General features: G+C 46.7%; 1 protein-coding gene across 1 annotated transcript in view; it reads right to left on the reverse strand.

Moving 5' to 3' along the window:
- The window catches only part of abcc5 (ATP-binding cassette, sub-family C (CFTR/MRP), member 5), a gene marked incomplete at both ends in the record, with an annotated part of 61,533 nt that overhangs the window by 10,449 nt on the left and 36,084 nt on the right, over nt 1–15,000 (reverse strand). The window contains 7 exon segments of the mRNA XM_080731145.1: nt 1–132; nt 735–924; nt 2,051–2,140; nt 4,040–4,226; nt 8,852–9,134; nt 11,457–11,733; nt 12,373–12,557. The exon segment at nt 1–132 is cut by the window's left edge and continues 28 nt beyond it. Coding sequence (XP_080587271.1) covers nt 1–132; nt 735–924; nt 2,051–2,140; nt 4,040–4,226; nt 8,852–9,134; nt 11,457–11,733; nt 12,373–12,557 — 1,344 coding nt within the window.

Genomic DNA, 15,000 nt, shown 5'->3' on the forward strand with positions numbered 1-15,000 from the left:
CCTGTGGGATGATTGACAGCTTGCGGCGGAGGTCGGCCAGGCCGATGTCACAGATGTTGATGCCGTCGATCTTTATGGAGCCTCCACAAGGCTCCACCAACCTGAACAACACCACGCCCAGAGAGGACTTACCTGGAGAGAGAGAGAGAGAGAGAGAGAGAGAGAGAGAGAGAGAGAGAGAGAGAGAGAGAGATCTTTATGGAGCCTCCACAAGGCTCCACCAACCTGAACAACACCACGCCCAGAGAGGACTTACCTAGAGGGAGAGAGAGAGAGAGAGAGAGAGAGAGAGAGAGAGAGAGAGAGAGAGAGAGAGAGAGAGAGAGATCTTTATGGAACCTCCACAAGGCTCCACCAACCTGAACAACACCACGCCCAGAAAGGACTTACCTGGAGGGACAGAGAGAGAGAGAGAGAGAGAGAGAGAGAGAGAGAGAGAGAGAGAGAGAGAGAGAGAGAGAGAGAGGGAGCGAGAGAGAGAGAGAGAGGGAGGGAGAGAGAGAGAGAGAGAGAGAGAGAGAGAGAGAGAGAGAGGGAGAGAGAGTGAGAGGGAGGGAGGGAGAGAGGGAGAGAGAGAGAGAGAGAGAGAGAGAGAGAGACACTTCAACCATATTCAGGGGCGTCACAAGGGGTGGGGGGGTTGGGGGGGAATTTGGGGACCCCTGATTTATAGGACAGACAGACAGACAGACAGACAGACAGACAGACAGACAGACAGACAGACAGACTCCTACCTGAGCCTGTGCGTCCAACGATGCCGACCTTCTCCTTGGGTTTGATCCTACAGGACAGTCTCTTCAGCACCAGGGGCAGGTTGTCACGGTAACGCATCTCTGTCTCCTCGAACACCAGCTCCCCCTGCTGGGGCCAATCAGGGGGCGGGGCGCCGTTCTTTATGCGAGCAGGAGCCTCCAGCGACAACGACTGAAACACACACGCACGCACACACGCACACACGCACACACACACGCACACACACACACACACACACACACACACACACACATAGACCGCTGTAATTATTAATTATCTTTAAAGTCACAATTAATCTCAAACATTATCTAATTAATTATCTAATTAAAGGACAACTTTAGTTTTTTACAACAAGGGTTCATATTTTAGATTGTAATTAAAGAATATAAAAGATGAGTGTTAAATTGATTTCATTTACTTCTTTCTATTGTTTTAGAGATTCTTATGTCAGTGGTTGGGGGCATGCGTACAAGTGGCTAAATATGTCATTTTACACAGAATAAGCCCATTCCCAAGATACAAGGCAACCTTTCATGGTTGGATGTGACTTATGGGGGCTAGAAGTGTTACTGTAAACAGCAATAAAGAAACTGCTGGCTTATTGTGTCTAAAAAGACATATTTAGCCACTTGTACGCATGCCCCCATGCGTACGCATGCCCCACATTTTAGCACGGTAAACACGATAAAACAATAGAACGAAGCAAATGAAAACATTTTAACTCTCACTTTTTCTTTTCTCTAATTAAAATCTAAAATATGAACCCTTGTTGTAAAAAAACAAAGTTGTCCTTTAATCACTATCAATGGGAATTTTGAGTGGCTAATTTCTGCAACAATATTTAGTGTAGAGCGAAAACATGAGGGGGGCTACAGTAGTAGAGAGTGTCTTTAATTTACTAAAGGACACTTTCAACCGTGCAGATTCGGCCATGATTTTCTGTCGAAAAGCGTCGGTTGCCGACAGGCTGCCGACACGGAGCCATGGGGAGCTTGTCGTTAACTGGTGCTTACCATCGATAGGGCAGGCGTAACCAACCCGTCAATGAAAAGCTGAACCTGCTCAGTCTTTTAGCAGTCGGTGATAAATCCTCCATTGCACATTTTAACTAAATACCATAATTCTCAATCTCAACTCTCAATTCCTTTACTAATCGACTCCAAAGCAAAGCTACAATAGTGCTGTGTTGTTTTCATGAGAGGAAACTCCACACTGCACTTAGAAAATGAAACAAATTCATTAAAAACCTTGGTGTATTAGTGTTATACCTGTATATAGTGGTGTATTATAGTAATACCTGTATATAATGGTGTATTCTCTCCACGGAGGTGAAGCGAGCTTCTGTCTCTGACGCTAACCTCACTGTGAACTGGAACAGTCCTGTCAACTACACACACACACACACACACACACACACACACACACACACACACACACACACACACACACACACACACACACACACACACACACACACACACACACACAGTCCAAATATGAGTATATCGTACAGTACTAGTAAGACGCCTCAGGGCCAGTGATGTATATCGGACCAGTTACCCAAACCGTATATGGAGATCCATGTACTGTATATAGTACATCCCTTTCATGCCCATACATGGAGATCCCTGTCTGAACCAGCCGCACAGATATGGGCTGTCTTCCTCCATATATGGGCATTCCCATATGAAGTCCTGTTAGATATGGGCTTGATATTGATGGCCATCTGGCCAGTGATACTGTATATGTATCGATGACATCAGGGATCGTCATATATGGGCATAAAAGGGATTCTGGGGAATACCAAATGGACTTTACATAGGTGATGTCACCTGTGATATCACTTGTGATGTCACAGTGATGTGTCAGGGAACCGCCCCATAGACTGTAAAAATGTGTACACACGGAGACAAGCTGTGACTCATGGTAAACTGCAACCTTCGGTCGCAATGATATCATATAGTGTAGGACATACATGGGCAACAGGCGGCCCGGGGGCCACATGCGGCCCCCACCTTCACTTATTGCGGCCCGCAGGTTAATATCAGATTACTGATATATTATTGATTTCAGCTGTTACAATTCCAAACATGTCCAGTCTATATTAGTAGATAATGACTAGTACTAGTCTTTTTTATGTCCACTGTATGTATTATGTATGAACCGGTAAGTTCATGAAGTTAACATATAACATATAAATGCATTTGAAATTAAATACAAATTTTACTTTTCGCGATTCCAATTAAAAAATAGCTCAAAATAATTCAGGATTCCTATTCAAACATAGCAAAAAGAGACTATCTACGCGCCGCAGTGCGACACGCTTTGAGCTTGTAGATCGGGTGTTTTTGCTATTTTTGACTGTGTGTGCAAGTTGCCCACCCCTGGTGTAGGATAGTGACCTGTACAGCGTAGGATATTGGTAATGTAGGATAATGACCTGTACAGCGTAGGATATTGGTAATGTAGGATAATGACCTGTACAGCGTAGGATATAGATGGTAATGTAGGATATAGATGGTAGTGTAGGATAGTGACCTGTACAGTGTAGGATATAGATGGTTGTGTAGGATAATGACCTGTACACTGTACAGTGTAGGATATAGATGGTAGTGTAGGATAATGACCTGTACAGTGTAGGATATAGATGGTAGTGTAGGATAATGACCTGTACAGTAGGATATAGATGGTAATGTAGGATAGTGACCTGTACAGTGTAGGATATAGATGGTAGTGTAGGATAATGACCTGTACAGTAGGATATAGATGGTAGTGTAGGATAATGACCTGTACAGTGTAGGATATAGATGGTAGTGTAGGATAATGACCTGTACAGTAGGATATAGATGGTAGTGTAGGATAATGACCTGTACAGTGTAGGATATAGATGGTAGTGTAGGATAATGACCTGTACAGTAGGATATAGATGGTAGTGTAGGATAATGACCTGTACAGTGTAGGATATAGATGGTAGTGTAGGATAATGACCTGTACAGTGTAGGATATAGATGGTAATGTAGGATAGTGACCTGTACAGTGTAGGATATAGATGGTAGTGTAGGATAATGACCTGTACAGTGTAGGATATAGATGGTAATGTAGGATAGTGACCTGTACAGTGTAGGATATAGATGGTAATGTAGGATAATGACCTGTACAGTGTAGGATATAGATGGTAGTGTAGGATAATGACCTGTACAGTGTAGGATATAGATGGTAGTGTAGGATAATGACCTGTACAGTAGGATATTGATAATGACCTGTACAGTAGGATATTGATAATGACCTGTACAGCGTAGGAGATGGCCAGGCCAGCGTAGGGCGGGGCCACCTGTCCGTGCATCAGCAACACCAGGACGGCGGTGATGCAGATCAGAGAGACGCTGATCACATCCAGCCTGACGGCCAGCCAGCGCACCGCACAGCTCCACACATACAGCACTGACTGGTTAACATCTAGCAGCTCCTGGTACCTGAGAGATACACACACACGCATGCACGCACGCACGCACGCACGCACGCACGCACGCACACACACACACACACACACACACACACACACACACACACACAGGGGCGTCACAAGGGGGGGGGGGAGTGGGACTGAGTTACTAGGGCCCAAGGTAGGGCATTCACCAAATATTTGAATATCAAAGTCACTATTCCACGTTGTTCACCGAAGTCGAATATTCGCTTATTTTTATTTTTTATTGTTTTCTCTTTAAAAAATATATAGTTTATAAAGCTTGGCTAGATAGGAAGTCATAAGAATGAGTTGTCAATGCCCCTGGTGGATGAATTTGTTAATGCTCTATACCAGGGGTTCTCAACTCAAACCTTTTTAGGCCGTGACCCCCAAAATAAACATATTTGAACTGGGGACCCCCACCCTGACAAGCACTTGGAATTGTAGGTATTACATTTAATGTGACTCGGTTCCACAGATAAATATTGTGAAAATAGCAGATCTACATGCTCACTACGCCTCGCAACACGAGGCGTTGTGAGCATTTTCACGATGTTCGCCTCTTGCTTACTTAATACTGACAGTTTGACCAGACCGGTAGAATATTCGACTATTCGAATACTTTGAGGTCGAATAATTCGAATACTAAAAATCACTATTCGTGAATGCCCTTAGAGGATGACATTTGACAGGAATTCCCGTGGGTCCCGTGGGATTCCCACAGGACAGGAGTCAAATTTTTATTAATGCCTGTCAGGATCCCGGATGTGTTTGGACCCAAATGCAGAACTCAACTCAAAGTAGAGGCAGGAAACCACGGAGGACAGGTTAACGAAAGCTTTACTTGAATAACATAATACAAACAAGGTACGCCTCACAGGGCGAAAACACAGAGGCTAGGACAGAAGGAACCTGACTCAAACAATGAACCAACACAGAGAGCAGTACCAGACAGGATTAAATAGTCTCTGACCAACTAGGCAGTCTTTAGGCCAACACCTCACAGCTGTGAAGCCGGGAGGAGCTCAGATTGTCAATCAGGTACTCACAGGAGGGGAAAAGGCCGGGGTGAGACCCTGGAAGTGCCACCGTGTGGCACAGATCATGACAATGCCAGGATCGGGACGGGACAGGAATGAAAATCAACAGGAGTGGGCAGGAGCGGGAATCATCCCAGACCAGTTCATCAAATCACAGAAATAAATTGCACAGGAAAGTGAGGTCTTTGAACTGCTAACATTATAAAATTATACATTATTAATAAACATGATATCAAATATAATTTGTTTTTTGTTTTTTCGGGAGCGGGATGTGAACGGGAGTGATTTTGACCAGGAGCGGGATGGGACCAGGAGACATTGTACAGGAGTGGGACAGGACGGGATTTATTTTTTTACTCTGGCCCAGGATTGGGATGGGACAGGATTTTTTCTGCGGGAGTGGGACGGGACAGGAGTGAAAATCCACTCCTGTGTCATCCTCTATGCCCTAGTACCTGTCCATGTAGTGTTGAGTTCACCCGTAGGCCTGCAGTTACTACCTGTGTACTACTACAGTGTACTACCTGTCCATGTAGTGTTGAGTTCACCCGTAGGCCTGCAGTTACTACCTGTCCATGTAGTGTTGAGTGCGTCCGTAGGCCTACAGTGTACTACCTGTCCATGTAGTGTTGAGTGCGTCCGTAGGCCTGCAGTGTACTACCTGTCCATGTAGTGTTGAGTTCACCCGTAGGCCTACAGTGTACTACCTGTCCATGTAGTGTTGAGTTCACCCGTAGGCCTACAGTGTACTACCTGTCCATGTAGTGTTGAGTTCACCCGTAGGCCTACAGTGTACTACCTGTCCATGTAGTGTTGAGTGTGTCCGTAGGCCTACAGTGTACTACCTGTCCATGTAGTGTTGAGTTCACCCGTAGGCCTACAGTGTACTACCTGTCCTTGTAGTGTTGAGTTCACCCGTAGGCCTACAGTGTACTACCTGTCCATGTAGTGTTGAGTGCGTCCGTAGACCTACAGTGTACTACCTGTCCATGTAGTGTTGAGTTCACCCGTAGGCCTACAGTGTACTACCTGTCCATGTAGTGTTGCGTGCGTCCGTAGGCCTACAGTGTACCTGTCCATGTAGTGTTGCGTGCGTCCGTAGGCCTACAGTGTACTACCTGTCCATGTAGTGTTGCGTGTGTCCGTAGGCCTACAGTGTACTACCTGTCCATGTAGTGTTGCGTGTGTCCGTAGGCCTACAGTGTACTACCTGTCCATGTAGTGTTGAGTTCACCCGTAGGCCTACAGTGTACTACCTGTCCATGTAGTGTTGAGTTCACCCGTAGGCCTACAGTGTACTACCTGTCCATGTAGTGTTGAGTTCACCCGTAGGCCTACAGTGTACTACCTGTCCATGTAGTGTTGAGTGCGTCCGTAGGCCTACAGTGTACTACCTGTCCATGTAGTGTTGAGTGCGTCCGTAGGCCTACAGTGTACTACCTGTCCATGTAGTGCTGCGTGCGTCCGTAGGCCTACAGTGTACTACCTGTCCATGTAGTGTTGAGTTCACCCGTAAGCCTACAGTGTACTACCTGTCCATGTAGTGTTGCGTGCGTCCGTAGGCCTACAGTGTACCTGTCCATGTAGTGTTGAGTTCACCCGTAGGCCTGCAGTTACTACCTGTCCATGTAGTGTTGAGTGCGTCCGTAGGCCTACAGTGTACTACCTGTCCATGTAGTGTTGAGTGCATCCGTAGGCCTGCAGTGTACTACCTGTCCATGTAGTGTTGAGTTCACCCGTAGGCCTACAGTGTACTACCTGTCCATGTAGTGTTGAGTTCACCCGTAGGCCTACAGTGTACTACCTGTCCATGTAGTGTTGAGTTCACCCGTAGGCCTACAGTGTACTACCTGTCCATGTAGTGTTGAGTGTGTCCGTAGGCCTACAGTGTACTACCTGTCCATGTAGTGTTGAGTTCACCCGTAGGCCTACAGTGTACTACCTGTCCTTGTAGTGTTGAGTTCACCCGTAGGCCTACAGTGTACTACCTGTCCATGTAGTGTTGAGTGCGTCCGTAGACCTACAGTGTACTACCTGTCCATGTAGTGTTGAGTTCACCCGTAGGCCTACAGTGTACTACCTGTCCATGTAGTGTTGCGTGCGTCCGTAGGCCTACAGTGTACCTGTCCATGTAGTGTTGCGTGCGTCCGTAGGCCTACAGTGTACTACCTGTCCATGTAGTGTTGCGTGTGTCCGTAGGCCTACAGTGTACTACCTGTCCATGTAGTGTTGCGTGTGTCCGTAGGCCTACAGTGTACTACCTGTCCATGTAGTGTTGAGTTCACCCGTAGGCCTACAGTGTACTACCTGTCCATGTAGTGTTGAGTTCACCCGTAGGCCTACAGTGTACTACCTGTCCATGTAGTGTTGAGTGCGTCCGTAGGCCTACAGTGTACTACCTGTCCATGTAGTGTTGAGTGCGTCCGTAGGCCTACAGTGTACTACCTGTCCATGTAGTGTTGAGTGCGTCCGTAGGCCTACAGTGTACTACCTGTCCATGTAGTGATGCGTGCGTCCGTAGGCCTACAGTGTACTATCTGTCCATGTAGTGTTGAGTTCACCCGTAAGCCTACAGTGTACTACCTGTCCATGTAGTGTTGCGTGCGTCCGTAGGCCTACAGTGTACCTGTCCATGTAGTGTTGAGTGCGTCCGTAGGCCTGCAGTGTACTACCTGTCCATGTAGTGTTGAGTTCACCCGTAGGCCTACAGTGTACTACCTGTCCTTGTAGTGTTGAGTTCACCCGTAGGCCTACAGTGTACTACCTGTCCATGTAGTGTTGAGTGCGTCCGTAGACCTACAGTGTACTACCTGTCCATGTAGTGTTGAGTTCACCCGTAGGCCTACAGTGTACTACCTGTCCATGTAGTGTTGAGTTCACCCGTAGGCCTACAGTGTACTACCTGTCCATGTAGTGTTGAGTGTGTCCGTAGGCCTACAGTGTACTACCTGTCCATGTAGTGTTGAGTTCACCCGTAGGCCTACAGTGTACTACCTGTCCTTGTAGTGTTGAGTTCACCCGTAGGCCTACAGTGTACTACCTGTCCATGTAGTGTTGAGTGCGTCCGTAGACCTACAGTGTACTACCTGTCCATGTAGTGTTGAGTTCACCCGTAGGCCTACAGTGTACTACCTGTCCATGTAGTGTTGCGTGCGTCCGTAGGCCTACAGTGTACTACCTGTCCATGTAGTGTTGCGTGTGTCCGTAGGCCTACAGTGTACTACCTGTCCATGTAGTGTTGCGTGTGTCCGTAGGCCTACAGTGTACTACCTGTCCATGTAGTGTTGAGTTCACCCGTAGGCCTACAGTGTACTACCTGTCCATGTAGTGTTGAGTTCACCCGTAGGCCTACAGTGTACTACCTGTCCATGTAGTGTTGAGTTCACCCGTAGGCCTACAGTGTACTACCTGTCCATGTAGTGTTGAGTGCGTCCGTAGGCCTACAGTGTACTACCTGTCCATGTAGTGTTGAGTGCGTCCGTAGGCCTACAGTGTACTACCTGTCCATGTAGTGCTGCGTGCGTCCGTAGGCTTACAGTGTACTACCTGTCCATGTAGTGCTGCGTGCGTCCGTAGGCCTACAGTGTACTACCTGTCCATGTAGTGCTGCGTGCGTCCGTAGGCCTGCAGCGTGCTCAGGCCCTGCACGCTGGAGGAGATGTGACACAGGAAGGGAGACAGCGTCAGGTTGTCCAGGCGCTTCAGCTCGCGCAGGAAGACCCGCGAGACGGCGTGGAGCAGAGAGAACAGCACCACCAGGGGCACCGCCGCCGCTAGGAACCATGGGAAAACCCAGCCCACCATGGCCAGGCAGAAGAACACCAGCAGCACGTTCTGAATGAACATCTCTGCCTGGAACGGCAAGCGGCTGTCCACTACACACACACACACACACACACAGAGAGGAACAGATTGATTGATTTATTGATTTGATTGGTTATTTTATTAGACAAAAATGGAGAACAGTACACGTATAGTCAATTCAATAGAAATGTAGTACAAGAACAGTTAAACACCCTGCCTCAAATATCATCGCAGTTATAAAAACACTGTGTCCCTCTCTATTTCAACAGATCCAAGACAAAAATAACGACTGAAGTATAATTCTACCACTTTCCTGTCAACAAGAAAGAGAAGAAAACACGGGCGCTGGTGCCTCGTTGGCACCAGAAGTTCTCCTCTGCCTACAAAATGATTTCAGACTTAACTCATGGGATGCCCACGAGGTGTCTACACGTCAATCTCTTTGATGTCTCTGGAGGCCCACGACGCGTTTGCCGCGTTTTACAGTATCTATACTGTACTGTAGTTACTGTACTTTGCTACCGCAATGAAGGATCTACCACGGTGATCAAAAACCAACAATATGGGAAAAACACTACATTTCCCAAAATGCAGTGCGGTATCACGTGACCAGGAAGTGCAGTCTCCCTGCAGCCAATCACAAGCTTCTGCTGCCTAACCAAGATGCAGTTGTAGTTTTGAGACCTGCACTCTCCCCCCTCACACGACAGCAGTTTTGCGCTGGTACATTCTTCTCCTGTCTGATCTAAGTTTTTCATCACCTCCATGTTCAATACGCGGTCTTTTCTACCGCCCGTGACAAACGCTGTGGCACAGGTTTGGTAAAAAGTGGTCCTGACTGAAAGAAAACATGAGCGTGAAAATAAACAGGACATCCTTGGATTACATTTACTCGTATCATGGATACTATTTTCCCAGTAACACGGAGGTACGTAACATGGCGGATTCTTCTCCTGATCTAGCTTTTTCAATCACCATGTTCAAAATGCAACCCTTTCTACTGCCCGTGACACAAACGCTGTGGCCCAAGATTGGTAAAAAGCTGTCCTGACTGAAAGAAAAGATCATCGTGAAAATAAACTGGACATACTTGGATTACATTTACTCAACATATTACGGATACTTTTTCCACGTGAAGGTACGTAAAATGGCAGGTTGCCATGGAGACGATGGGCCCCTGCGAGGGTAAACCCTGAATCATAGTGGGCAGCCAATGTATTAAGAGGCCCATAAGAGCGCTCTTGGTAATGTCTTCATTAACACATCGGATGCCCACGTGATCTCTGACGTCTAATTTGCTGGTGCCCATGGCAACGCGTCATTTTACCTACCGGCGAGAGTACTGGCGAGAAAAGTAATCTGAGTAAATGTAATCCGAGTATGTCCTGTTTATTTCGCGAAAAATTTTTCTTTCAGTCAGGACCGTTTTTTATCATTTCTAAGCCACAGTGTTTGTGTTACGGCATGTAGAAGAGGCTGCCGTTTTGAGAAAAAAATGAAAAAAAGGAAGGGAATCCGGAGAAAACAGCACTTTTGTGCAGCCGGTAAACAGGAAGTCAACGAGCCACACAGCACGTCCGGGTGGCGAGTTTAGAAACTCTAGGCTTGCTAAGGGAAGGAGCGCTCGTTTTCAGTTATTGTCCACGACATTGCAAGCGGCGCGAAGGCCAGCGGACCTTGGTCCTGCTCTTCGCGCCCGAGCGCCGCAGGCGCGAGTGCCCGCGAAGAGCGGGCCAGGGCCGCGCGGCCGGCGGAGCGCCGCGCGAGTTACGAAGCCGTGGTGAATGCAATCGTTATATTTATGCCCAGGCCGTAAGGCCTGGGCAAGCGCACGATAAACGCAATGATAATTGGGTTTTGGTACACCTCGCGTGGTCCAAGTGACTACAACGGAGCGCTCCCAACCTCCGGTTCAGCCAATCACAAGCTTCAAAAATGAGTGCAGGGCGTGGTTTCCCTTAGCAAGCCTAGAGTTTCTAAACTCGCGTCCGGGTGACGTAATTGCGCGCTGCATGTTGGGAAATGGAGTTGTTTCATCACCGCGGTAGCTAAGTGCAGTAGCTACAGTACAGTATAGTTTACTGTACAACGCGTCAAACGCGTTGTTGGGCACTCGTAAAGATCAAAGAGATTGACGCGTAGACACCACGTGGGCACCCGATGTGTTAACGGGTGAAGACATCAGGGACATGAGGCCAGCAGTGCACACCTCGTGGTGAAGACATCAGGGACATGAGGCCAGCAGGGCACACCTCATGGCGCGCTATGCTTGCGCACAAGTAGGCCATGTTTGGCCTACTTGTACGTGAGGCGCAAGTTGGCACCTCGACAGAGTGTGGTTCTAGTTGATAGTGTAGTCGCAGGCCTAGTTGTGTGGTATGTTGTGGCGGTACCTTCGTCCATGTCCTTGGAGAAGCGGGTGAGTATCCGGCCGCTCGGCGTGGTGTCGAAGAACTTCATGGGGCTGCGGAGGATCTTCCTGAACAGCTGCTCGTGCAGCGCGGAGGAGGCTCGGAGCGTCCCCTTCACAAACACCACCCCTCTGAGCAGCTTGAGCAGCAGCATCACCACCATGGAGGAGAAGTACACCACCGCGTACTGATGCATCATGGGATTGTCCTTCATGCTGTCACTGACCACCGAGCTGTTACCTAGCAACACTGTGGTGTTCTGGACACACGCATGCACACACACACACTTTAGTTGCACTGACTCTGACCTCTAAGGCAGGGGTTCCCAAACTTTTTTTGTCTCAGGGCACCCCATAAATATTATTGTTTTAATCCGAGGCACCCCTACATTATAATTTTCACTCCCAGCACCTTATATTTATAGCATATCGTCGTTGTCGGGTGGAAACCTTGTACGGTATGTCCAAAACCGTTTGTTTTATTTATCATCTAAAAAAAATTACTAAACTAGTGAAAACAGCAGATCTACAAGCACACAACTCCTCGCGGTGCGAGGCGTTGTGTGCTTGTAGATCGTCTGTTTTCACTAGTTTTGCGCGACGGTCTTGTATGATGAAACAGGGCTTTGCTTTACCAAAAGACGTACACATTTGAAACTTGGAGATACGAGGTTTCTGCCCGACAGTGACGATATTTTAGTGATCATTTTGGTTCAAACTGACTGAAAATAACTTTGTACTTCACATTTAAAATTATACTAAATTTTTTTTCAAGTGTCCAAATAAATTCCAAATATTATCAAATGATCTTGCGGCACCCGGCCTGGACTGCCGTCGTGGCACCCCAGGGTGCCCCGTCACCCACTTTGAAAAGCCCTGGTGTAGAGTACAGTACTCACTCCGCTGCCCTGTTTGATCCAGTAGCTGAGCCACCAGGTACAGAAGGCTGAGCTCCCCACGTTGAGCACAAACAGCAGCAGGATGGAGGAACAGACCAGCACTCCTCCTGAGGCCTGCATGTACTCCTGGTACACCCTCCATGACACGCCTCCACACGCACACTCCTCTGGCAGCACGCACTGACCTACACGCACACACACACACATGTACGTACGCACGCACGCACGCACGCACGCACGCACGCACGCACGCACGCACACACACACACACACACACACACACACACACACACACACACACACATGAAGCTAGTTAGCATTTGTTTTTAGGTTTTTTAGAATCCTTTTCTTTACTGATTTTATTGGTTTTTTTAGATTGATATTCATATGCATTTGCTATATCGTTGATGATGTTCTGACATGTTATCTTGTTTATTATAGTGATGTATTATCTGCTTATTGTAAGTCGCTTTGGATTAAAAGCGTCTGCTAAAAGCCTAAACTGTAAACTGTAAACGCACGCACACACACGCACGCACGCACGCACGCACGCACGCACGCACGCACACACACACACGTTAGTCCATTTAGACCAGGAACACATTATTACACAATATTTTATGCTTTAACTATTGAAAACAGCAGATTCCAGCTTGTAAATCTGCATTTTTTCCTTCTTTTTAATCGTGAAAATGTCTTTAAATATTTTGACCCGATTCTATAAGTGTCTACTAAATCCTTCCAAGGTTTTTTTGGAAAAAAGCTATGTTTCCATGCCAGTGGTGCTCAAACTTTTTCATGTCAAGGACCCCCCCAAAATTATATATATTTGGCCATGGACCCCCATCTCAAAATATTTTGTTCCAGGGACTCCTCCAGAAGCAAAATTTTAGTTACAAATGTTCGCTTTAACACATATTCAAAGATTTGCACACATTTTCACAACTTTCAAAAAATAGCAGATCTTAACTCATTCTCTGCCAAGTTCAACTTGCCTTGCACAGGCACTGCCGAGGATTTCTGACGATTTCACTCATCTTGAAGGGACAATTGCGCATTGATGTTGAGGCATAAAATAACAAAACAAAGGCTTATTGGAAAGGCCTATTCGTGCGCTTTCCATATATGTGTTGTTGTTTGTTTCAAACATGTTCGCTTATCTCAGAAAGTGGAAAAAGATAGGGCATGTTATGGGCAAAACACAGGCTGCTGAGAAGACATTTTGAGTAAAAGCATGTTTTAGTTTTGAAAATGGAATAACTTATGAATAAAATATGATTGCTATTATAAACTATACCTTGCTGGAAAGGCAAATTCGTGCTCTTTCCAACGCTCCAAACTATAAGTTTCAAAGATGTTCGCTGATCTCGTAAAGTGGAAAAGTATAGGGTATGGTATGGCTTCTGAGAAGAGGTTTTCCTTTTTGGAAAATTGAATAAATCATGAATGAGCAATGAATACTATATAAACTATACCTTGCTGGAAAGATAAATGTGCCCTCTTTCCAGTGCTCCAAACCAGATATTCTGTTGTTTAGAAAATTGGCCATGTATGACCATTTTTTTACAGACTTTTACATTGAAGTTCATTCACATAGTAGATATTGTGCTATTCAATAAGTGAATGAAGGCCTCTGTCACTTGGGGGCGCTCTCGCTCTCCTTCTCTCTGTCCTACTGCCAAAAATACACTCTCTAGTCTCTACAGGTGCACACATATAGACATCAAAGGGGGCTTGAGTCTCTCGAATAACCCTCTGTCTAGAATAGGCTGCTGGCTGCACCTAAAATAGCTGATCTACAAGCTCTCAATGTGTTGCAACGCAACACATTGAGAGCTTTTAGAGCTAGTAGATTTGCTATTTTCTCATTTTAGGACATGTCAGCCCTGCCCTCAAAAATCCTCTTCCCTGCACTTCCCTGCTCTACAAAGCTAAACTTCTCTGCACTCAAAAATAATTTACCTAAGCTTTGATTCCTTTTAGTTGACCTTACATCAGTCAACTGTAGGCCTACTGTCATGAAACTGTACCGTTTGATTGATTGATTTAAATAATTGTCATCACAAAAAAAAGGCCCCTATAGCCCAACTAGATGTGAGCAGCCCGAAGGGCCGCGACCCTCTAGTAGCCCCTGCACTGAGACGGGTTTGTCTGCAGACCAAAGATTAGGGGCGGATTGTGATGGGGGATGCTATTGGATAGTATGAGAATGAATCTTTTTTTTTTTTGGTCCCTGGTTCTCTTGGGGGTCCGGGGACCCCCAGGGGGCGGATTGATTCATTCTCATACTATCCAATAGCATCCCCCATCACAATCCGCCCCCTAATCTACTATCCAATAGCATCCCCCATCACAATCCGCCCCCTAATCTTTGGTCTGCAGACAGACCCACTTGCCTGCACTTAGGTTTCTCTTTAGTCAGAAATCACATGGCCTCTTGGTTAGGTTGCCGTTTCCTCAGAAGTGTGTGTGTGTGTGTGTGTGTGTGTGTGTGTGTGTGTGTGTGTGTGTGTGTGTGTGTGTGTGTGTGTGTGTGTGTGTGTGTGGGGGTGGGGACATCACGAAAGTTTTTCACTTCGACGTGCTGTGTTGTGTGAACATGCACCCGACATGTGCATTGAAGATTGA

This window comes from Nannobrachium achirus (genome assembly GCF_963921795.1).
Source record: "Nannobrachium achirus genome assembly, chromosome: 8".
NCBI classification, from domain to species: domain Eukaryota; kingdom Metazoa; phylum Chordata; class Actinopteri; order Myctophiformes; family Myctophidae; genus Nannobrachium; species Nannobrachium achirus.